General features: G+C 50.0%; 1 protein-coding gene and 1 long non-coding RNA gene across 5 annotated transcripts in view; one reads left to right on the forward strand and one right to left on the reverse strand.

Annotated features, from left to right (window-relative positions):
* The window catches only part of Vti1a (vesicle transport through interaction with t-SNAREs 1A), a 343,741-nt gene extending 322,520 nt beyond the window's left edge, over nt 1–21,221 (forward strand). For 2 of the 4 annotated variants that reach the window (XM_047551899.1, XM_047551902.1), the window contains one exon: nt 16,776–16,888. Coding sequence is in view for 2 of the 4 variants with exons in the window: in XM_047551896.1 (XP_047407852.1) it covers nt 16,776–16,869 (94 nt within the window). In the remaining 2 variants the exon portion in view is untranslated. Of the gene's footprint in view, nt 1–16,775 lie in introns of all 4 variants that reach the window. The other 2 variants (XM_047551896.1, XM_047551897.1) reach the window with 2 other exon arrangements.
* LOC124984370 (uncharacterized) lies at nt 1,195–13,368 on the reverse strand. The gene is made up of 3 exons (XR_007108654.1): nt 12,506–13,368; nt 3,365–3,497; nt 1,195–1,322 (listed from the first exon to the last, which is right to left on the reverse strand). It is a non-coding gene; the product is annotated as an uncharacterized LOC124984370 (long non-coding RNA).
* Nucleotides 21,222–24,482: the final 3,261 nt, after the last annotated feature.

Genomic DNA, 24,482 nt, shown 5'->3' on the forward strand with positions numbered 1-24,482 from the left:
AGGTCTGCAGAGGCATCTGCAGCCCCTGTCACACACTCGGTGATGCGGGAGCCCAGGCCCGGCTGCGGCTGCCTTCGGCTGTGGATGTGTTAAGGAAGTGAGTGTTATTTGATATCAAGTATTGCAGACAGACCAGGAGTAAGCGGATTATTTCAGACAGCGTTAGGAGGTAACCGGAGGAAGATTAGCTCGACATGAGGCAGATATCATAAGCAAATTAGAAAACCTCCCCAATTAGTAGAAGAAGCCCAGATTTGTGCTGTTTGTGATCTCCCGCTGAAAGGCAGAGTGTCCATGTTATGGGCTCTAGTCTTGATTTAAGTTGAAATGTTGGCATTTCCTATCAGTGCCTGTTAGCATCTGAGGCTGTGTACGGCCTAATAAATGAAGTAAATCCCTGTTCTCGCTGCTAAGTAGTCCCCTTTCCGAGGTTCTCTGCATTGGGTAATGTTTTACTTGGCCCTGGACTAATCTCTAGGGCATATTATAACATTCCTATACTGGGAATATTCGACATGACTGCGCTGTACCATACTTAATCTCTCCTTTGTTTGTTTGTCTTGTGGAACACGAATCATGCTGGAGTCATAAAAATGAAGTGTGCGAAATGCCAGATGCTACAAGTACAATCAGATCCTTAAAAATAGCTTCCTTGGTGGCACTGCTTGAAATCTGAACTGGGCCTGGTTTCTACAAACAAGGTGGCACTTTTCTGCTAAGCTACTGATTGTGTGCTCCCGTGGACAGGACGGCTATGCCTCTCAGGTCACCGTGCCAGCAATCAGGTTGTCCTCAGCTAGGTGCTGACTTTCGATGGCACTGTAGTTGCAAGTGTGTGTTATTTTTCTCCGCATGCACTGTGTTCTCTCCAGGTTTTTCTTTTGGTAAAAATAGGATTATAACATACATACTAATTGCAACCTTTGCTTTTTACCTAATGTATTAGGGGCAATAAAAGTGGCTTTAATGGTGGCTAGACTAGGGTCAGACTCCTAACGATTCTGATACTTTCAGAACCATTAAGAACAAATTTGGGCTGGGGAGATAGCTCAGTCGGTAGAGTGCTTGCCTTGCCTGCACAAGGCCCTGGGTTCGATCCCCAGCCCCGAAAAAAAAAAAAAAAGAACAAATTTGTTCAATGTCTTACTATAGTTAAATGAGTGCTTTCTTTCTTTGGAAATATCAGCACCCAAATGGCATTTGTGACAACTCCCAACTTACCAATATTAAATGAAATGTTATCATGTCACCATATCCCTTAAGCAGAATGTTGGGTTTCCTCTGTTTTCACATGCGTGATCTCATTTGAACATCACAAGGACCTGTGAGGTGGGGGAGAGGACAGATGTTATCTTTGACTTCCTTGTATACGCAAAGCACCTTACCTGGAGTGGGAGTTTGGAACTGAGCGTCTTGCTCGCTCTTTTCGCCACAGCGCATCACCTGGCCTTTGACATTGGATCTGATTTTAGATGAGGACCAAATTTGCCGCTCCTAGTTTCAGTGATGTTGGGCAAGTTAATTCCCTAAGCCTCAGTTTTCTCCTCCAGAAAATGGGAACACTCATGCCTTTATCTTAGATTTGTTATGAGAATCAAATGAAAGAATCTGTGTGAAGTTTTCAGGAGGGTAGAAGGGACCAAAAAATATTTTTAAAAAAAATTCTTACCAGTGCATATCTTTTCTTTATACATTCCCTTTTTCTTATAGCATTGTAAGCAAATTAATCTATTTCTTTTTTCAGTTTACTCAATTCCTCGTTTAGCATTATTTTGAAGAATCATTATTATTTATGTAACAACATAAATAAAAAGTTCAAATAAAGAAGGATAGAAAGGAAAGAATAAACACCCACCATCGTAATACACTAACACTTGGCTGCATTTCCAGTCTTTTTTCTTTTTTGTGCAAAGGCTTTCCATTTGATCTTAGGCATGCCAACTAGTGTTTGTTCTTTTTTCTTGTGGTACTGGGGATTGAACCCAGGGCCTTGTGCTTATGAGGCGAGCACTTTACCAACTGAGCTATCTCCTCAACTAGTGTTTTAAACTAATGGAATATGGACTCTTAAGGCATGTGCATTAGAGAGAGGGCTGCACGCCTCCACACTCTGCTCTTGCTTCCCAATCTTGAAAGAGAAGCCACATCTGCCATCAGAAAGACAGTATGGGGCTGGCAGGGGATGAGACTGTCTCAAGAACCTGAGGCGTGGGCTGGGGGAGTAGCTCAGAGGCAGAGCTTTCCTGGCGTGCATGAAGCCCTGGGTTTTCTCCCAAGCAGTGGAGGTGGGGGGCACCTGAGATGTCCAGGTGCATGGGGGGCTCCTGACCCCCTGAACCTTTGGTGTAGGAACAATTCGAGCGAAATCCAGCCCAGAAACCAGCTTCTCTATCAGGCTCCAGGTCAGCCTTGCCACTGGGCATGGGCAACTCTTTGGAAGAATGATTACACTTGAGTACCTTCAACCACTGGGAAGAAGCACTCCCCTGGATCCTTAAAAGATGTTGTGTTCAAGCTGAAAGGAGAACTCCTCCTGCCAAGCATCTCCTGCCAGCTAATTTGATAGTTCTCTATCACGTAAACCATTGGTGAATACATTGATCCTTCCCCTTCCCCCTTTTTTACAGTCTGTCTTGGCTCTACCCAAGATTTCTCTGAACCAGTTGGGCAAAATTGATTTTTATTAGTTCCACTGGCCTTGTGGAAAATTATCTCATGAACTGGTTTTTATAGGAAGACTCAAAGCACAGCACAGGGTGAAAAATAACCCTATAGCAGTCAAAACTGTTGTCTGAAATGTCTTCAGACTGGAAGGCTGAATTTATTGCACAAAACAAGTCCTAGCGAGGCGGAGGTGTGCAATCCTGCTCATTATCACTGGAAAGGGGAACCAAAAAGCCGAGTAAAAAATTAAATTTTAATAATGCCAGTGATATTTTCTAAATCTTTCCTGACAGAAAGATTCTCATTATTTTTATCTGTCTCTGAGTAGGTTCTTTTAGTGCCATCTCAGAAATGGCCTCGGCTACAATTGTTTTCCAGGCTTTAAAGCATCTGAAAAAACAAATATATACAGAGAGAAATAGACTTTAGATTGTTCAGGGAAAGGCCATGATCATGCTAACACTTGGGCTAGAGTACCTGCAGCCACTGTTGGCCAGGAAGGCCTTCAGTGTCCACAGGAGAGCTGTGTTCCCTAAACAAAGGGGCCACCATCCACCGCAGTGGGCCAAGGGAGGATCCCAGCCCCGCAGCCCCATCCCAAGTTGGATTTGTTCTGGAAGACGCCCTGTGCTGGCCATGGAAGGAGATTCAGGAAAAAAAGTGGAAGTACCCTATTGTTTTAATAAATGTGAAAACTCACCTTCTAAGTATCCCATGGAACAGAATTGCCCAGAATATGGGGAAACTGAGGCCTGAATGATGAAAGCAGCCAACCCAAGACAATATGAATTGCTTTTGTTCTCTTAGTGCTGGAATATGCGCCTATCTTCGTCCTAAAAGAATTTATGGCAATTAATCTAAATACATACGTCATAATAAGATTGTGTATACCCAAAATGAAGTCACAGGGTCTGCATCTGTGAGAAGTGGACCACGAGTTAAACTCCCAGCATTCCTGCAGCCGACGTGGAGAGGGAAGTGGCCTCGCCACGTGAGCCAGTGTCCATCCCGAGATTAAAACTCGGCTCTTCCTCCTGCCTGAAGAGAGAAGGCTTTCCCGTGGGACCTGGCTGCATGGACACATGAGGTATAGCATAATAAAAGGTGTGCCCAGGAATGTCCCTACCGAGTCACGAGTTCCACAGGGTGGCCTCTCCTGTTCAGCCAGTGGTATTGGCCAAGCCAGCTGAGAGTGCGTATGCAAAACAAGACGAGTTATGCAGGTGTGACCCTCGAGGCTCCCTGCTCCAGGAGACTCCAGTCTCTCCGGGAGGTGAGATGGACCCCAGTCCACACTGTTTCCCTCAGCTGGACTTTGAACAAGTCTGCAGCAGGAGGAAGTTCGAGGTCGTTCCTCCTGCCTACTGCCCAAAGTACAGCCACCTTACATTGGGAGTTAGAGGCCATCTTGTCATCTAGTAGCCAATAGGGGGTCAGATTCCACCACCCATAGTCCCAGCCTGAGAACAGTGCCCCCAAGGAAAGGGGGAGCAAAGGGTGGCTCCTTTTTTACAAGACACAGGCTGCTTTTGACCCAGCCGCTGTAAAGATCCCTCCTAATTTACGGCTGGTTTCCCTTCGTTGCAGTAAATAGAGGACTGAAGAGAGCGTTCAAGGGCCTCTCTGCTCCTGGCAGCTCATTTTTAAAATTGTTATCAAGTCCAAGGCTTGGTCCTGGGCGTCCATCTTTTAGGGTCCTGGGTCTCATGTTTACTACCATCTCAGAGATGGAGAAACCGAGGCACGTTCCCTTGTGTTCTCCGTGATCTCAACCAGCGTGGGCGGAGGCAGTCCTACCAACCCCTTTGCCACTCACCCCCAACAGAGACCTCTTTGTTTCCCGTGACAGGCCTCCTGGCTTTCAGTGCATTACAGATAAACACACCGTCCTCCTCAGGAATCCCCAGCCAGGCTTCTCCAGCCGCAGATTGTGCGAAGGTCAGCGGGCTGCAGATGTGCGGTCCAGTCCTGACCTCTGTTGTGCTTCTCGTGGCTTTGGGAGCATCCTTGAATGCATGCACAAGCTAGTTTGTGACCCTGTTGACCTCTCCCTGGCCTTTGACCTTGTGGTTAGGAATCAGTTATGGGCTAAGTTGGATGCTCTGGGTGTAGACCCTGGTTATTAATGCCACGCAGAGGCTGAACCTTAGACTTCTGAGAGTCGCAGGGTCTGGAGAACTGGGCTTCCAGTCCCGAGTAGGGTAGGGCAGGGGTGTGCACACCACCACCTCCCTTCCTTTCGATCTCGCCTTCAGTAACTAGTCAGAGGTCACAGACGAGGCCTCGGGGTGAGACCGCCCTGCAGATGAGCTTTGCTTGGCCACACAGTGTTTTGGAAAACTTTGACTTAGTCACCAATATGTAAAACAGGAGATTTCAGAGAGAAAACAATTTCTCGCTTCTCTTGGCAAGTCAGACCTCGGGCTCTGAGCCTGCTCTGAGTCTCAGCAGCAGTCAGGAGCAGTCCCCTGGCTGAAAAAGGGCAGGCACCCCATTCTCCCACCTGTTCTCCTGCTGCCTAAGCCTGCAGGCTGGATCTGCCCCACCCTCCCAGGGCTTCCTTGCATAGAGGAGCGGCCTTTCCCAAGCCAGCAGGTGACATGGATTCACCTGCACAAACCTGGGGACCCTACTACCTGATTTATACACCACCCCACCCCATTCCCACCCAAAGATCTGAGTCCGCATTCTGCTTATCAGCTGTGAGTCTTCCTAGGAAGCGTTAACCTGGGGTTCACCTGGGGTTCACCTGCTGATGGTGGGATGTGAAGTCAGTTTAGGATCGTGAAGGAGCTATTGCAGGTGTGAAGAGTCTCAGGGATGGCTGTGTGGAGATTGTTGAGTAGTAACAGTAATAGAGTAATGATCATTGTTATTCATTGAGCAACTACTATTGCCAGGCACTAAGCCTGGGCTCTTTGGAACTCTCAGATTCCTGTATTGATACTTTTCTAAAATAGAGAATTAATGGAGGATAGTCCACTTTTTATTTTGCAAAGAAATAAAGAGCGTCTTCCAATTGAGAGTACATTTCCAATGTCCACATGAGGCCATCAGGGGACGCTGCCATCTATTATCACCATCACCCATAAAACAAAGGGAACTTTCACACCAAAGCAGCCAGAAGGACATAATGTCAGAGAAATAATAAAGTAACTTGCCTGAGGTTGCACAGCTGGGGTGCAACGAACAGACCCTGGACTTGAATGCGGGCACCCTGCCTCCCCAAATGAGGGCAGCGGTCAGCCCGTACTGATGAGTTCTGTGACTTCCCTGGAGGGTGAGGACCCTCAGCCAGGGAGGGTTGCGGGAGGTCGCTACTTCAGGAGGACAGGAGGGTTGCTCCCCCATAAATGTTCAGGACCTGGAGCGGGTGGGGAACCCCTCAGGCAGACCCTCGCAGGACACCCAGCGAAGCTGGGAGGGTAAGGCGGGGCTCATCCTGGCCTAGACACCAATGACAGTCTGCCCTGGGCTGACGGTTTTACCAGGGCCACCCCCAGCGTGGGCCTCGCCTTCTCCCTGGGTGGGCCTGAGCCATCAAATCTGGGTCCTAATAAATAAGGATCATTGTGAAGATTAAATAAGATCATATGTGCAATCAACATCCCAAACCAGGGACAGTCCCTTGCTAAGCCTGTCTGGAAGCTGCATTGCTCCCCATATGCGTGCTCATAGGCTGGGGAGAGATTTCCTGGTTGGGGAAATGAGAACAGAGACCTAGTCTTTTCCTAAGAGCACACAACAAGGTAAGGCTAACCACTTCTTTCATCCGGTTTTCTCTTTCTGTGTAGCACTTGATTCCAGCACATGCATTAAATTAAGTCTTCAGCAAACCTGTCCCAACTCTCAGGTGCTCATGATTCATTTGCAAGAGATCAGTTAAGGTTAAGAATAAGGTCAACCTTAGAAGGCTGAAAGGACACAATGTGATTGGGAAAAAGCACATATTAATATCGTATTTACATGAGGTGCTAAGTAGACTCGGTTGCCTTTGGTTAATAAGGGTACCATTCTAGAGGCTGAGCCTCCCTCATCTGAAAATCCAAAGTTCTCCAGAACTTGAGTGCCAACTCAGATAGTGTCAGGTTTGGGAACTTTTTGGATTTCAGGATGCCCAACCAGTAAAATCCACGCAAATATTCAAGATCTGAAACGCTTCTGGTCCCAAACCTTTCAGTAAGGGATCCTCAACCTGTACCAACAGGAACAAACCTCCCTGCTCAATTACTGTGTCTGTGGAGAAGAACAGAAAGATGAAGACACCAAAGATTCATCCTTCCAAGAACCAAGGGGAGTCTAGTAGAAAACACAAGACTTTCAGTTGCCCAGTACTGACCTGTGTGCTCTGCAGGAGTGACAAGGCTGGAGGGGCGGGGCAGGTCGGGCCTTGCTACCTTCTCTGTAAAGCACCTGCTCAGGTTCAGTGAAGCCCCAGTGCATGAAATGCCAGAACGGAGTCTGGCTCAGAGGGAAGTCTGGGGAGTAGGAGCTGCCTCCCAGGTGTCACTACTGCCCTGCTGCGCTGATAGCATAGGTGACACTGCCACCATGGCCACGGGTGCCACGCTGGGGGAGCCCAAGGAGCCACAGAGGAGTGGAGCCGGGTGGGATGATCTAGCTCCAGGTTCACAGACTTCCAGGTTTCTTACACTGGGGCATTTTTTTAAAAAATAAGAGATAGATGGCAGATTGTTCGCTTTTTATTTCACCGAGTAAGAAAGAGTCATTTCCAAGGAGTGAGGACGTTCTCCTGTGCAAGTGAGGATATGGAGCAAAAAAACCTGCCTTCTGTCACCATCACTCCATAGAACAAGGGACATTTTAGCACTAAAACAGGAGGAAAGCGGTCATCTCAGAGAAGAGGGGCATCCTTTGAGTAATCCTGTCTTCACCAAAAAGAAAAATTTCTGTTTCTTTGCTTTTCCCACTTCGGCCTTGGCCTGGAGTTTGGGGAACACTGTTCCCAGTCAGTCCCTGCCCCCTCTCCCTGTTGTGCAGAAGTGGGATTGGGTTGGGCTCAGTTAGAGGTGGGGCTGCTGATCAGCTTCCAGTTGCCGTCAGATGCAGGCATTCTGGGTGGTACTGGCCACTCGGATAAGACTGAGTGTCACAGTGAAACACAAGTGGCCTGGGGCCAGCACACCTGGCAGTGCCCCCAACAGTTGGCCTTGGGGCCCACCCCTTCACCTCCCAGGGCCTCGGTATCCTCAACCCTAACATGAAGAATCTAGGCTTGGGCATGGAGACCTTTCCAGCTGTAGCAATCGCAAGCCGGTGAGGGATTAAGTCCACCTTGCGTTTCTAGAGCATCTTACTGAATTCTCTTCAAGTTCTTTCCAAGTCCTTTGATGGAAGCGAGCTGCCTTGATCCTATCTGAGAGCGGTAGCCAGCAAAGCCACTCTCCAGGCCCCCTGCCGTCGTGGAGTCCATATTTAAGAATGGCAGTGGTCATGGTGCCCAGGCTGAAATTTGATGTACACATTTGGCAACGCAGAGTGCAATGTAACTACACATCACTGATCAAAACCCATCGGACTTATCAGTGGGCTCTGACAGGTACTCGCTGGCTGCCTTCCCAGGCTGGGGAGGTATCCCTGAGCCAGCCAATGGGGCGCCCCCCTTCCCTTTTGATGTTCATGCTACCACCTTGGAGAGAAGGCTCAGCCCTGCTGGGGAGACTGTCAACACAAGGCCCAGATAGACAGCAGGCTGTGGGAACGAGGAGCCTGGCGGCTGGGGAAGGCCGCGGCTTCCTGGACTCCTGCCTCCACCTTCCCACCAGCCCTGGAAGTTTCCCAGGCAGCTTCTGACAGCTGGTGCCTCTCACCTTCCCTGAAATGACATCTTCACAGAATCACTTCCCCACGCACCCCTGTGAAGGGCTTTAAAATCTCTAATGAGCTAATTCTCTTCTCCCTGGGGTGTTGGTGAGTTGGCTGATATTGTTTGGAAGAAACTGAGACCTAAGTGTCACAGAGTGACTTGCTCCAGGTCACCCCAGGCAAACCCAGGCTCGTGGGCACACAACGAATTACCCTGGCCCTGGCATTACTCTAAGTACGGCCTTTGTCCTCAGGCTCTGTCATTGACTGCTCATCGTGACACCATAAGCTCCCGTAAGACTGGGACACTGGGTTTCCCTTTCTTCAGAGGGACTTGGCCACACCTGCTGCACTGATCCTGCTGCTCGTGTGGCGTCCAGGGACCACCGCGCTCTCCACTGAGGAGGGCCTGCCCCCAGGAGCTTGAGGCGTAGACTCGGAGTGGGCAGGTCACAGAGAGCAGGCCACATCTCGCCCAGTGCCTGTTCCTGTGTGGCCCTCGAGCTATTGATTGTGCATTCTTAAATGCTTGAAAAGAATTCAAAAGGAAAAATTTTTGACATGTGAAAATCACATGAAATTCAAAATTCCAGCGCCTGTAAATAAAGTTTAGTTGGAACGCGGCCATGCTTATCATTCACATATTGTCAAGGCTGTTTTTCTCCTGCCTGGGCAAAGTCAAGCACACGACAGATGGTCCACAAAGTCTAAATATTTTTGTTAGGAGCGTCTCCCCACTGCCCTCGGTTCATGTGCTGAAGTTCTAATTTCTGTCACCACATCTTTATTTGCCAAGAGGGTCTTTTTTGATGCTCTTTGTTAAGATCAGGTCATACCATGATAGGACGGGTCCCTAATCCAGGATCTCTGATGTCCTTATAAAAAGGGGAGATTTGAACATGGTGCTCACACGGAGGGAACACCAGGTGAAGAGGTGAGCAGGGGTCGGGGAGATGCGCCCACAAGCCAAGGAGCCCCAGAGGTGGCTGCCACACCACCAGAAGGAGGCAGGGACCTGGAGCAGGCTGCCTTCACAGCCCTCAGGAGGAATGACCCGCCATCACCTTGCTCTCAGGCCTGAGGCCTCCAGAACTGAGAGGCAGTACCTTTCTATTGTTTAAACCACCAGTTTGTGGAACTTTTTATGGCAGGTCATCAAACTAATGTATTTACTCTATTTATATAGTCCCAAGAAAAGTTAGCCGATTCCCATTGAACCAAGTAGGAATTTGGAAACAGGGTAAAGCTGCCACCTGGTCCCTGACTTATGTGTGCCAGGGCTCAGGCGCAGGCCCCTGGCTCCTCAGTTCCCTGCTGGAGAGCTTGCCATGTCACCACCTATCTGCAATTGTCCCTCCTCTCAGCTCCAGGATCACTGACTGCATCTCAGTCGGTGTCAGCAGGTGTAGACTCTTAATGGCCAGTGGTGGTCTCGAAGGTTGCTTTCCTTCCTATTTTAATGGCTTATTCCTGGGAAGGAGTCTTGTGGGGTGAGGAGTGTGCCCCCTCCATTCTCCCTGTCCTGGCTTTGGGAAGCTGCCTGCTCTGCTCACAAATGGGAGTTCTCCCCTCCTCTCCTCCCCCCAGAGCTGGGGATTGATCCCAGGAGCACATGACCACTGAGCTACATCCTCAGCCCTTTTTATTTTGTATTTTGAGACAGGATGTCACTAAGTTGCCTCAGGTTGGTCTCAAACCAGCAATCCTCCTGCCTCAACCTCCCAAGAGCTGGTACTACAGGTGTGCCCCACTTGTTCCAGGCTCCTAAGTGGAAGTTCTTACTGAGAGATGAAAGACCCTACAGCTCCTGGAGACTGTGAGCCCCTCAGCTGTCTGCAAAGCTTCCAGGGATCTAGGTGGGACTGTCTTGTCCTTTGGAGGAGGACTTTGTATAGATCTACTGCACAGGTACAATGCAGTGATGGGGAAGGAAATCACTCATTATGAAGCCCAGACAAAATCACCAGGCTGGTCTGGATCCAAGAACTCAGTGCCTCCATTTCCAAGCTCCTCTGTAACCAAGTACCACAAACTAAGTGACTTAAACCAATGGAATGTATTCTTTCTCTTAAGTCCTGGAGCCCAAAGGTGTGATGGAAGGAGCTGGCAGGGCCATGCTCTCCAAGGATAAGAGTCCTCCCTTGCCTCCTCAAGTGTCTCATGTCCCCAGGCACTCCTTGGCTGGTGGCAATGTAGCTCCATTGACTCATCTTCACAAAGCCTCTTGCCAGCGTCTGTGTCCTCTCTTGTTATAAGGACACCAGTCGTTGGATTTAGGGCCAGCCTAAATTCAAGCTGATTTCTTCTCAAGACTCTTAGTGAATCATATCACAAAGACCCCGCTTCCAAATGCGGTCACATTCTGCGGTTCCATGTGGACTGACTTTGGAGAGACACTGTTCAGCTCGGTATAATCAGTGCGGTTGAAAGTGAGAGAATTCCCAGCCCAACTGGCTCTAATCAAAAGGGAATTGTTTGACTCCTGTAACTGGAAAGTTCAAATGTGACTCTTCAGGGATCAGGCACACGGCAGGACCCAGGAGTTCAAATGACACCTTCAGGACTCTGCCTCTTTTTCTTCATCCCTGGCTGTGCGTTCCCTGGCAGGAGGCTGCTTCCCCCTTGCCTGGGGGTCACCGTGGCCTTCAGAAGCTCCAGGCTTCCAGGGCTCCTACAGTCAGACCCGTAAAGAGAGTACTGTACCTTTTTCTTGATTTTCCAGGAAAAATCCCCAGGGGAATCTGTGGCTTGGGTGGCAGGCCAATTTTTGAACAAACAGTTATGCAAGAGAAGAGATTCGTAATTGGCAGGGCCTGCCTGGATCCTGCGTCCACCTGTGGAACCAGAGAGAATCAGCCCACCTGAGTTCCGGGGCCAGCCAGGGTACCTCCCGGACACAAACACAGAAGGCGCCGATGCACGTTACCAACTCTAGTGCCCAGCCTGGAAATAATGCTGACGTTGGCCTTGGCATTCAGGGCTCATGGCAACGAGCCGTTCTCTGCTACTCCTGTTGCCATTTCTTTCTGGCAGATAGTAATGTGGAGTTAGATCTAGAAAACTTTCCACTGCTCCTTGTCTTCGGGAAGTACCAGAGAGAGGTGGCTGTAGGCTTCTCTGCCCAGAGTCCATCCCTGGCCGTCCCAGTTGCTGTTACTGTGCTAGCAGACCCTGGAAGGGGCTCATAGTTCAAGGCCAGTCAGCCAGACTGGGGCAGCTGCAGGACAGGAGGCTGCCGTACAGCTCCAGGCTCTGTGCAGCGAGTGGATGCAGGCTTGCGAAGGAGCTGGAACAGGGCTGGGGAGATAGCTCAGTTGGTAGAGTGCTTGCCTCACAAGCACAAGGCCTTGAGTTCAATCCCCAGCACCGCAAAAAAAAAAAAAAAAAAAAAAAAAAAAAGGAGCTGGAACGCTCCATGGGAGGGAGACTAACCCTGCAGCTGGGCTTGAAGCCCTTAGGAGCCTGGAGAGCACTGGGCCCCCTGGGCTTCCAGATGAGCATGGGAGGCAAACAGCAGACACCCCTTCCTGCTTTCAGCAAGCTTCTTTAAAAAAAAAAAAAAAAAAAAAAAAAAAACAGATTTCTCTATGTTGCCCAGGCTGGCCTCAAACAATCCTCCTGCCTCAGCCTCCCAAATAGGTGGGACTGCTGGCATCTACTGGCATGTGCCAACGTCCCACACGAGGTTTTTGGTGGGGGGTGGGGGGATATGTATGCCAAGCTGGGCAAGTTCCACTTCTCACTGGGGAAAACTTTTCAAAAACAGAAAGTCATAACACAATGTGGTTAGCTTAGTGTTAAGGCAGATGCAATATAAGAAAGAGGGTCAGGATTGGGCCGTTGTCAGAGAAAGTGGGGAAAATATGCCCTAGATCAAAGACTTGATTTTGGAATGAGGGTGACTTGACCTAAAAATGGTTTTTGGTCACAAATAATAGAAGACCCATATCAAGCAATCTTAAAAAATGAAATTCATTTTCTCATATGAGACAAAGTTCAAAGGAAGGTGGCTTACCGTTGAGGTTCACCATGTCTTCCAGGCTGGGGTTACATTTCTCTTGGCCTCTATGAGTCAGCTTCTTCCATAGGCTGACTTCCCTCATGAGAACAAAATGGCTGCTGCAGATCCAGGCCTAACATCCACCACCAAACTGTCCAGATGACCCAGCATTCCCAGCAAGGGGAATTCACTGCTGAGGTTCACTCTGCTGGCCTGGCTTAAGTCACGAGCCTGCTCCTGATCCACTTGCTGTGGCCAGGGGCATGGAATGCACTGCCATCTTCACCTCGGTCACAGCTCTAGCCCAGGAGTCAGGGGTGGCATCAGGGGTTTGGAATGAAGAGGAGAGATGAATGAGCCAACGTAATACCTGCCATCTGCAGGAGCAGAACGCCTGGCTGGGCTTGCTGGAACCTCGTGTGGATAGAAAAGGATCCCAGCTTCTGAATACCGAGAAGCAAAAGCCTAGCCTTCAAGGAAAGAAATGTCATACCTCGGCTCCTGGGACACATTAGTCAAGAGCCTCGCTTGGCTTGGCCAGAGCCTCCTCTTGTCTGCGGAGAAGGGCAGGGATAGTTTGTGTTATGCTGCAGTAACAAACAACCCCAAATCTCACAGGCGGTCCTGCATGTGAAGACTGGGGATCCAGGGCAGAAGAAATCTCCACCAACCTGTATGTTTTCTGGAACATGCAGCCCCCGAAACCAGAGCCACTGGAGAGCCACTGCAAGTCAGGTGCTTCCACTTGAGAGTGACACTCTGCACTTTTGCCGGAGTTTCATTGGCCAAAGCAAGTCCCATGGCCACACCTAGCTCCAAGGGACAGATGAGCAGTCTGGGTTGAAGTGGAGAAGAACTGGGTATTGGGGTCTGTGAGGAGCGCCCGCTACAGTGGGATCCCTGCGCCCCTCAAGCAGGAGCGAGAGCACGTCAGGTGGCACGCCTGCCTCCTCTGCTTGAAGCAGCCGTCTCTGATTCCGGCTGCCACACGCAGGAGCCTTTTTCCAGAAGGGGAGGAGACTGGCAATGGAAAGATTAACTGCTCCTTGGGTTCCACACGGGGATCAGTATTTTCAATAGTACTTTGTGAGTTCAGCCTCAAAGTAAATGGTTAATTCATCTTATATCAACAGCACTGTGATTCATAATGTAAACTTGGAGAATTTTTGATGTTTCGGGCCCACATTCCTTTTAATTTGGCTCTGCATTCTTTTAAAGCCACAGTGTGCTCACTTAATAGAATGCAGCATGCAAATGCACAAGTTTTTGCCTGGAGGCAATTTAGCCTGGCTGTTTCAATGGCTGTCTTCTTTCAAGTGTATACTCTTTCTTAAATTATTTACTGGGTAAACACACTTTGCATTTTCAAAAGGGAGATTAAGACTGCTTGCTGCAGACCTAGTTGAACATCAAGGCCCCCTTGCCCAAAGTTAGGAGCAAGTTTCTCTGGGCTTCCCCCAAAGTTCTCTCCCTGTCTAGCTAGCAGGAGCCCCTCGCCCTGGCTTGTTTTTCTGATTCTCTCCAAACTGTTCCTTCCTGCTTTGCCCAGAGCAATACGGCCAGCAGTGAATGGCGGTGACTACTCTGGGCTCCTTCACAGATGGGGCCTACCACTGCCAACCTTTGCTTCTTCTCTCCAAGCTGGCTCTGTCCTATCAACTCAGGTGCCCTCGCAGCTCTCTTTTCTGGTCTTTGGAGAGGTCCAACCCCTTCGAGGTCCAAAGATGGGTTGATGGCCCGGCCAGTCATGCTTCCTTAGCAACCCTCTCTGTTCCAGCTCTCTCTATCCTTCTGTCCCCTTTGTCCCCAGTATCTGGCATCCTTTCCCTTGGAAGCAACCTCCTCCTCCACCAGCACACACCTCTGGTCCTCAAGGACCAGTCCTTCTCCTGGGCTCTGGAAGGAGACCCAGTTGTGCTCTGAGAGGGCACCATGGATACTGTCCCCTCTGCAGGCCTGGTCTCACCGTTGCTATGCAGACACCATTGAATTTTCCTGCATACTGAATGTACACAGCTCCCTTCCCATTCCCCTGGAATGAATGATCTCAGCTAGCAGGGACAGCTTGCATCCACCAGCAGCCTTTGGACAGTTCTCTGTCGAGTCCCTGAGTATCGGCCACTGTGTGCTGTGCTGAGACTTTCGAGGTGAATTCTGCAGGTAGGTCCACAGAAGCAGCAAGGGGGCGGTGACAAGGAAGCCAGCAGTCTCTGTGGACGCACCAAGCAATGGAGAAGCCAATTAGGAAGGCCAGGGGAGAGCTGCGAAGTTAGGGATTGCTTTGTGTTCAGGTTTCTAACCATGCCTCAGATTAAACAAGTAACACCCACAGTTAATCCTTTATAAATTAGCATCATGGATGCCTTGGGGCCCTCAACCCACAAATAAAATGGTTGTCAACCAAGCTGTACAAGAGACACTACTGTATATTACTTAAGGCAGAATTTAAAAAGAGTTTTCATGCTTTTAATCTGTTTCACTGCTGAGTTTCAATTTTGCTGATTTCCTTTGCAAGTCTGATGCGGGTGACTGTGGTAAATAGAGATTTTGACAGCAGCTCGGGCAAATGGGATGTGGAGGGACTGTTCTGAAGGCTTCTGTCCCTTCCAGAAAAAAGGGGGGGAAATCACTTTGAGTCTTAAATGGAGCCACCAAGTAGCGCCGATCAGTGTTCATAATTAGCCTCACTTCAGTAAGTCTCGAAGCCCTGTTTTTATTTACTTATTTGGGGGACAGAGAATCTTCCTGCCTCACGAGTAAATATGGCCTGTTAAGTCTGAATTAGCTGTCATCACAGAAGAATTAATGTCGGGGTGCAGACTTTCTCGTGGGGAAGGGAAGAAATGAGGGAGACAGATCTTAGCAAGCCCTGCGTGATAAATGAGGACCGAGCAGACCATTCATCTCCTGCGAGGAAAGCGGACAGAGGTACTAAGGCAGCTTTGCGGAAGACGTGTCAGCAAATGTGATCATTTTGTAACCTGTCAGGAGGAGAGGGAGCTGGTCCTGTTAGGGGCCACAGGGGAGCGGGCTGCTCTGATGTGACAGTTGCCATCCATCCATTTAGGTGTGGGGAAGGAGGGGGCCGTGAGGAGACTCCTGCCCAAACTGCAACCCGGGGTCATCCTCCTTCCAAGAAAAGCCTCCAGACGCTAGAAAACACTAGAACAGGCTGCAGATGCTCTGCCCAGATTTCTTTGTGATGATACAAAGCAGGAGTAGCTCCCTTCCAGTGGGAGGCCTGGCCTGGTCCCACCGCAGCCCTCCCCACGGGGGACCCCTGTCCAGTGTCCCACATCTAGAAAGAGGCACAGCCCTCAGGACGGCCAGGTGGGGTTGGCTGGGGCTTCATGCAGGGTGGGTGGCCGGCTAGACGGCTGCCACTCTGGGTTTCTATTTCTGTGTGGCTCTGTGCGAGTGAGCGTGGGCGAGGCTGGTTGACCTGGGTTCCCTTTGAAAGTCTCAACAAAGCCCTCTGATGTGCGACCTCTTTTCTCCGAATGAGGTAACAAATTATGAAACAACCTCATCGGAAGCTCTCTGCGGGCTCGCGGGAGCCACGTCCTCCTCGCTGCTCCTTCTGAGGTCAGCTCAGCAGGGCCGACCGAGGCAGCCGGTGATCCCTGGAGGTGAGGGCCACCCACCGACGCTCGGCAGGCACCTCAAGGACTTTGTATTACTGCTCATTTCCGCCACTGCTCACTATGGAGCCACCGTGAGGCTTCCTCCTGGCATGATGGAGCGTGAGCCACAGTGACAGGTGACGGTTTCACAGCCTCAGCTGCAAGTTTGACACTTGCTTCTTAATCCTGTCCTTTCTTGCTAAGTCTCTCTTCCTTTTCCCCGGGTACTTTTGCACAGGTAAGTGCCTCACTGACATATGTTTCCTTGGAATCTCTTCGTTTCACAGGAAACAGTGCAAAAAAAAAAAAAAAAATGAGGCTTGTCTCACATTTTAAATTAAAAAGAGAAGCTCACCTGGGGCCCTTGATCACTTAAAGAGACTACATGGTTCTCAGAACCTGGAAAGCCATTTGATTCGAGCTCACTTTGCCATGTTTCTCAGGGTGCCGTGTGACAAGCACTCTGGAGCTGTCCCTAGAACCAAAGCTGCGTGATCTCACACACACACACACACACACACACACACACACTCACGCACGCACACGCACGGCGCCCCCCACCTGTGAGGCAGCGGTTTCATTAGCCACCTTAGCCTTTGACTGATCTTTGTCGGAGCGCCCTCGTTTATCTGTGCCCGTTGTTTTTCTTTTCTCTCTCCCAGGATCATCCAGAACCGCATCCTGCTCGTCATCCTGGGAATCATCGTGGTCATCACCATCCTGATGGCGATCACTTTTTTTGTCCGAAGACACTGATGTATCTGCTCTCCCTTGATAAACAGCAACCGAGGCTTGTTCTAAGTAATTAAGACAAAATGGTCACATGAATCATTCTTTTGCGCTGACAGGCCCTGGGTGACCCTCTCTCTCCCTCACCACTGTTCAGCTGAAGTGCAAAGAGTGTAAAAATATTTTCTGTTCCTGTTTGCATGTGGGTTGGTTTCCTTTTCTAGATTTATCTTCACCCAGATTTGCTTTTATAGGAAAAGGTGAATGTTTATTTGCCTTTTGGTAATGTCATCTGTTGTCCAAAATAACCTTGGTGACATTCTTCCTTACCCTGCAGACATGTTAGGGGTCATGGTTTGGAAGAGGGCATGATGAGTCAGTCACGGGAGTTTCTGTCTGTCACGTACCTCTTGTCACCGAAAAGTCCTTCTATGATGTCCAAGGATAAAAATGCAAAGAAAACAAGGGGCCAGAGCCAGTGTCCAGCTCCCACAAGCCAGCCCTGTCCCTTCCCAGGCTTAATAAATACAGTCAACCTGCCTGAGTGCTTTTATTGCAAAGGAAGGTATTTAATGTCACTTGTACAGGAAATTGACTTAGCACTTTCCCTATTTTTCTATTGCATAATTTTTTAACCCAAGAATATTTTTGCTGAACCTGCCCAATATCCACTTTTCTCAACTTTGGTTATTGGCCACAAGAAACATTTCCCTGTCTTCCCCAAATCACACATTCCCCAGAATGTGCTGGTAAAAGGAACCCTGGCACAGTATTTAATTGCGACCTCATCTTCCCTGACCTGTGTAAGCATCCCTGTATCCTTTCGGTTTTAATATCTGCTCTGCAGAAGCAGCCCTCAAACATGCAAGAGGTCTGCCAAGGCTCTCTCCACATCCATTCCAGTATGTAAAGAGAACATGAATATTTCAGTAAGAGCAAGAACATGGCTGTCGCTGTGAAATTTCCAATGTGGTTGTAAATCTGGGGAGTCCTGTAGGATGAGCCACTAGGAATGAACTTCGTGGAAAATGTTCACGAACCTCCTTTCAAAGAATGAGGGATTGCAGAGTGTTACAGAAGGACCACTGGGTTTTTACCAACACGTGTTAGTAAAGCCTTTCCTGAAGTCACTGTATCCCAACCGCCAACATGCTCTGTGAGTCTTCTTTCTGTCTGAGGGAACCAGGAATTGCGTTCAAAATGAGTTCATTTGTAATCGGGCTTAAAAGTTGCCCAAGCTGAGGTCATTTTCCCCCTAGTCATAAAGCAAAATGTGTTTTTCATAAGACTTCATAGGCACTTATGGGGTCCCTACTATCTTTTGAATATAATTGGAAGTTTTGAATCCACGAAAAGCAAACCTGTTCCCTTCATAAAACATGCTAACCGCCTGTGCTCATGGATCAAGATCATCCGAAGGCAGCCCTAGATTTTTTCCCCCCAACTCGGAAGAGAGCTGTTATGGTGTGGAGAGGAAATGCAGACTTCACAACCCACCAGAGGAGTCGTATTTATCAAAACAGGCCAGGGCCTGCATGTGTTCGGATAAATCATTTAGTATTGTGTAAATAAAGCTGCAACCTTCACGTTGGAGGGATGGGGTGAGATTTTGGCCGAACGAAGCAGGACAGCGAAGGGGCAGGAAGCTGCGCTGCCTCTCCTGTCAGCTCACGGGACCCATCTCAGCAAGAACCTCTCATCCTGACATCCCAATTCTGGATGCGCTAAACACATGGAAGAAACCATTTAGAGCAAGGAAACAAACAACCCCCTCTCACTCTGCAATCGCTGTGAGCACACTGACCCTCTGGCGACTCCAGTTGATCTCAGGGAAGGGCGTAACCTGGCCTAGCTGCGCCCCACCTCTGCCAGGGCCACCTAGCGAGTAAGGTTGAGCTGATCATCTCCACTTGCTGGCTCCTAAATATTTCACCGAAACCCATGTTCCTGTTGAAGCAGATGAGAAAGAAGGAGCTCGTTCACCGCTCACCTCTCCATGACTTTTTCTGCCAAATTCTAAATCTTTATCAGCTCTCACCTGTGGTTTTGCCCCAGATCAACCCTGGGAGTGGGAAGGATGTGAACAGATTACCCTCGATCTATCGGCTCCATCAAACCCCCTCGAGAGCAACCACCTAGACCAAGCCAGGGAACGCTTGGCGAGGACACTGGTGAAGGTCCCTTGTGGCTGCAAGAGAGACTCAAAGAACCCCAAGGGAGGCCAAGTGCTCTCCCTCCTTCCCGCTGCACTGGGGAAGGAAGACAGTCCACGCGTCTGAAGCAGGTCATGGGTCTATGGAAGGTTCTAGGTACCTACTCTGTAACTGTGATTGTTGAATAGTCCCAAAGTTGGCAGCCTTTGTTAAAAATGATGCTTGATGGGAGGGTGGAGGGAGGACGAAGATGAAGGGTGGAGGAGGAAGAAGAGGAGGAAGCCCTTGCCATATAAAATTCATGCAGACTAAACAGTTTCCCTGACAGAATAAATAAAGCGACGCTACCCTGCTCCAGAATCAAAAGCAATTTAATTAAAGTCTCTTAAGTTGTAAAGAGTTTTAAATGTTCCGTGTTGAAGGCAATGCCTGCGAATGCAGCGGGCTTACGTCAGCGGCCGGGCCTGGGCTGGGAGGCCATTTGCTATTCTGTTTCAGGCAGGCTGGATTGTCTTATTTTGGAACCAGCTTGGTGGGGGGTTTGCTTTGCTACTGCTTCTGAGCCCTGAGCTTCAAAGGCTGAAATTAATGGTGAACAAAATTGTACGGCTCTGGCCGTCCCATGCGGGGCAGGCCCATTGAGGGTTATCATTAAGTAAAGAAATAAAGGGGGAAAAGCCTGCCTGTTCCAAAAACCTCATCAGATAATGACCTCGGTGATTGGGTTTTCATTACCAAACAGCATCCAGAGATTACCAACCCATGGAAGAAGGGAGGGGGGAAGAAAGAAAGGAAAAGCCACTGTCTTTCTCTCCCTCTCTTTCTCCTTTTTTTTTCCCCTGCACATCTTTTCTTTAAAACTGTCAGATCATTTCAGTATTTCAAATCCGAGGAAAACAGCCTGCCTGCTGCTGTATTTGAAGTTGTAATGGTGTCAAAAAGTCACGACTGACTGACAGCCGTCAGTCCCAGAGGGACTCATTAAATCATAAAAACTTGACAAGGAAATAATTGCGCATCGCCAGCAACTTGGCGCCTGTTTAGACGTTTTTATTTTCTTTCATTATTAGTCCCCACCATTACGTTCATTAACAAATTGCATTAAACAACTGTTAAGGGCTAATGATTTGTTTATCGCTTTTTTTATTATTATTATTTAAACATTAGCTGTGTCATGTGGTACCTCAGCAGCCTCTTGCCATCATCTGACTGAATATTTTTCCACTCCGAGCTCTGGGTACTGTTGGAATATGAAATAGATTATTCATTACTCTCCTCTTTGCCACTGATTTGGTTTCATGTAGCGTCTTCCACAGAGAAAGATGAAAACTTGTCAAAAATAGGTTATATCTTATTCGAAGGGGCAACAATAGCGGCAGGTCCAGGCACACTTTAATATTTAATTAAGGTTGATGTTAACCCCTTTAAATGACTTTAGCTGTAAGTTATATTTAAATGCAGAAGAGAAAAATAATTGTTCTTAATTTGCAACCTGGTCAGCAGGCATTCTTCATGGAGTTAGCTGGAAATTTTAGAGCAGAATTTTTAAATAATGAAATTTCCCATCATAAATATTTATAGTGGTTTGTCTACGTAGTTGAGAATTAACTACAAGCGATGATTTCCTTGTCTCTTTGGCGTGAACTGCTAGCCTAGCGGGCCACTCTGTGCTTGGGCGCGCGCGGCCTTCCTGGGAGAAAGGTGTGCTTTGAGGGGAAGTCCAGAACCAAGGGCTGCGGTTGGCGTGGCCAGCGCCGGCTTCAAAAGAACTGCTGTGAGTCCCCCGTCTGTGGGCCACTTGCCTTCCCCTTTAGCTGAGTGTGTGGTTGCAGGACTGTGGTCTGCAGTGAGAGGAAGTAGAACCGTCTTAATGGAGGACTTGTGTGTGTCCCGTGGCTGGCACAGGGAGGCCATGGTGGGGAGTCCTGGCACCTCTGTATGGTCAGCCCGAGCTCATGACAAACACTGCTTCCCAACAGGCAACAGGGGCAGCACTTTGCAGGAATTGACCTTCCACCCTCTTTCCTTTCTGTGACTTGCCCTTGCTGAACCAATCGGCTCTTCCAAGGGCTGTGAGCTTGAGGGCCAGAGAGGACAAAACTCCACCATGGTCTCTAAGAATCGGAAGGCAGTGCCGATCTTCATGCCATAACTGCTGGCTGTGCCCGCTCACCATCTGTTTGATGAGTTGACATCACGCACAGAAGCCAGTTGCAGAGGCCTGGTTTGTTGGCACTTCTGCTCTGGACCAGGGGACCAGCAATACCTTTTCCTCATCCTGTTTCTGGTCCCACTCTCCATCCCCAGCGACACCAGAACCCTCAGGTGACTCACGGTGGGTGAGGGGAACGGGTGGTGTGTACTCCTGCTCAGTGCAGTGTCTCAGCACCTCTCACCCGAGGACAGACGGTCCTGCAGCAGCCGCGGGCTGGTCCAGCAGGCACCAGCCAGGCGAGGCCTGGTTCTGAGTCCCACTGAGCTCAATGGATACAGAGATGGCGGACTTGCTGGGGTCTGGAGCACCTGAAGCTCATTTCAATCCAGACCAAATTAACCACACGATGACCCACCCACTCAGGGCGACCTCCACACTCTGTTGGAAGCTGTTCTTCCAGAAGAAGGGGAGCTCGCTGTGGTGAGCAGTCGCCGGGATACAGGGGAGTGCCGTGGGAAGACAGAGGGCTGAGAGGCCCCACCCCCTGGGGGTCTGAGGTCAGTGGCCATCAGCGGGAACTTTGCAGAGACAGCTTATGAGGGACAGGTAGAGCAAAACCAAGATGGCAGCACACGTGGGATGGGAGTGTATGGGGGTGAGGACCAGATGGTGTGCTGCTGAGGACAAGGGACTCCACGCCGCCAGGGGGAGGAGCTATTGGGCTCATCCCAGTGAAGAGCCCAGAGGGAGGGCCCAGGCAGGTAGGCCTCCTGAGCCCATGGGCGCCTTCTTTAGGAGAAGCCAGAGAAGGGGGACGACAGGGCCCCCACCCAGGGCACACAGCACCCCTGTCTGCAGCTGCAGGAGCTCCTGACATGCCGTGGGGAAAGCACTTCCTCTTCCTGAATCGCCTGTTACTCCTGCTACATAAATAACGAAGGCATCCCAGGGAGAGGGAGATGCGGGAAGGAGCTCCGGACTCTGATTCCGTGAACCCGTGCACCCTCCTCCCCTCCATCCAAACAAGGCCCTTTGGCGTGAATAACAGCTCGGCGCCTCCGCAGCCGTATTGATCGGCTCGCGCAGCTCGGTGCCTGGGCTTTTCCTGGGGCCAGGACGGCTGTGCAGCCAGCCGCCCCCGCCCCTCCCGCCCCCTGCAGGTGTGCTCAGGAGGGGACAGCAGCGGAAGGTGGGGGTGGGGGAGCCAGGCCCCGCCCGGGCTCCGCGCGACTGCATGGCCGCAACTTTTTAAACTTATTTTGTCAGGAAAGGTACCCAAGTTAGAAATGTTTTTTCATGATGAGGCCCCACGGAGTTGAGAATGAACACAACCTCGGGCTCCAGCTTCTCTCTAGAAGATTCTGCCAAGGACCCAGGCCGCAGAGGCCTGGTCAGCTGACACTTCCAGGGGCTCTTCTGGGCACTGAGCTTTGGACTGAGCACTGGGGCCTACTGCACGGCAGTTCCCAGCTGGTTTCCCCTGCTTTCCACAATCAGGAGGAAGAGGGGCTAGGACCGGGTAGCATCCATCACCCTTTGCTGCCCCGGGGCTATTGCTAAATTCAATGAAGCAGGGGCTGCCACGGCCAATAACCAGCAAAGACTGCATCCTACCACCTCATTCCCTAACTAAAATTGACCGGAGTGTCGCCTCCCTGCTCTGCATCTCTTCTGGACATAGGAAATCACCAAGGCCTTAGCTCCTTGAGGGACATACAGTCGTGAGGTCAGCAGGCACAAGGACAACCTGAAATCCCACCCGTAAAGATCCATTCCTCTGGTTGCTGGTTTTTAATGCTAGAGAAAAGCAGGTTCATTTTTCCCTGGGCAGCTCCCATCCCACCAGCTGCAGATTTCTTTGAGGGAAATGTCTGACCCTTTCCTGGGAGTTGATTTTGAGTTTGGGGAAGGGGAGACCCACTACGTGAGGGAGCACGTCCTGGTCTTTGTAGAAACATCCTTGCTCCCTGGGACCAGCTCCCTGGAAGTTTCCGGGTCTCAGCAGCTGATGGTAATGGCCTTGCCCTAGAGGCCCACACACCCCTGATCAGGCCCAGTTATTTAAGGACTGTGCTGTGACCAGGGCTGCTTTTGGACAATCACAGGGTCAGAGAATGGGCTACGCCAAGCCGCAGGTCCCACGACAGTGCCCTTGTGGGGCAGGATAGGAAGAAGGCAGGAAGGCAGAAGTGAGTTCAGGCGGGTGCCCTGGGGTCCTGCACATCATTCCCCACCATGAGCTGTTCTAGCCTCGTCTGGTCCCAGCCCTGTTGAGGGTGAGAAAAATCCAAGGTCACTGTGGCACATGAACCGGCCTTTGGGAAAGGGTCTGTTAATGCCCTGAATAGACCTCCCCCAAGTGTCTCGGCCCAGGGGACATCCCGATGAACAGAACCTCTCTGCTCATTCTGTATCTCCTCTCATTCACCCCCATCTCCTCCTGCCCTCCCTTCCACTGCATTTCTAAAGAGAGGAGGCATTAGAGCAAGGAGAGTCAGATGGCTTCAGTGAGCTCATCATTGTCCCCAATAAGACTTCTAAATCATCAGTCCTTTCCCTATTGGAAGGAGAAGTGTTGTCAGATTTATTCATCCATTCAATAAATATTTACTGAGCATCTACTATGTTCTAGGCCCCGAGGACACGTGATGAAAAAAGTAGATAAGAAGTCAGAGGCTGGCTGCACTGAGGTGGGTGCAGAGGCCAGACACTCCTGGTGTCCTGACTTGCTTTCTGATCTCGGTCAGGTCACTCTCAAAATCAGGTTGAGAGGCCCTGCTTCTGCTGCCCTCCGCTGCTGCTGAGGTTGATGTGAAGCCCTCTCTAGACACAGTGCTCAGTGAGCATTCCTCTTGCAATTCCATGACTGCACTTGCAAAAGAGCCCTGATGAAGTGTGAATAGGGATGATAGGAGTGACCGTGGCCTGCAGTGGCCTGCAAGTAAGCAGGTTCCCATCAGCACTGGCCCACGTCCGGGACTGGCCTACGACTGGGAGAAGAACCGGGAAGGCCTAGACCAGGCTAACTGGGAGGGATTTTTTTTTTTTCCTTCTTGTTAAATGATAAAGGTTTGACTTGGCGGGCAATCAGAAGCCCAAAATATCATAAAAGGGAAAAAGTTGCCGAGTGGCTAAGAGGTGCACCACGGGAGTGTCGCGGGGCTCAGCCGGCAAGGTGAATGCTAAGCAGTGAGCAGCGAGCAGCAAGGAAACGGAGCAAGTGACATTTTCAAAGGCTTCTCTCCCCTTCTTCTCCTCCCCGTTCCCCACACGGAAAGGGGAAATAGACGCCAAGTCCAGATCTGGGCGTGGGGCTGATTGTCCCCCATGCA

The sequence above is a fragment of the Sciurus carolinensis genome, chromosome 5 (assembly GCF_902686445.1).
Source record: "Sciurus carolinensis chromosome 5, mSciCar1.2, whole genome shotgun sequence".
NCBI lineage: Eukaryota > Metazoa > Chordata > Mammalia > Rodentia > Sciuridae > Sciurus > Sciurus carolinensis.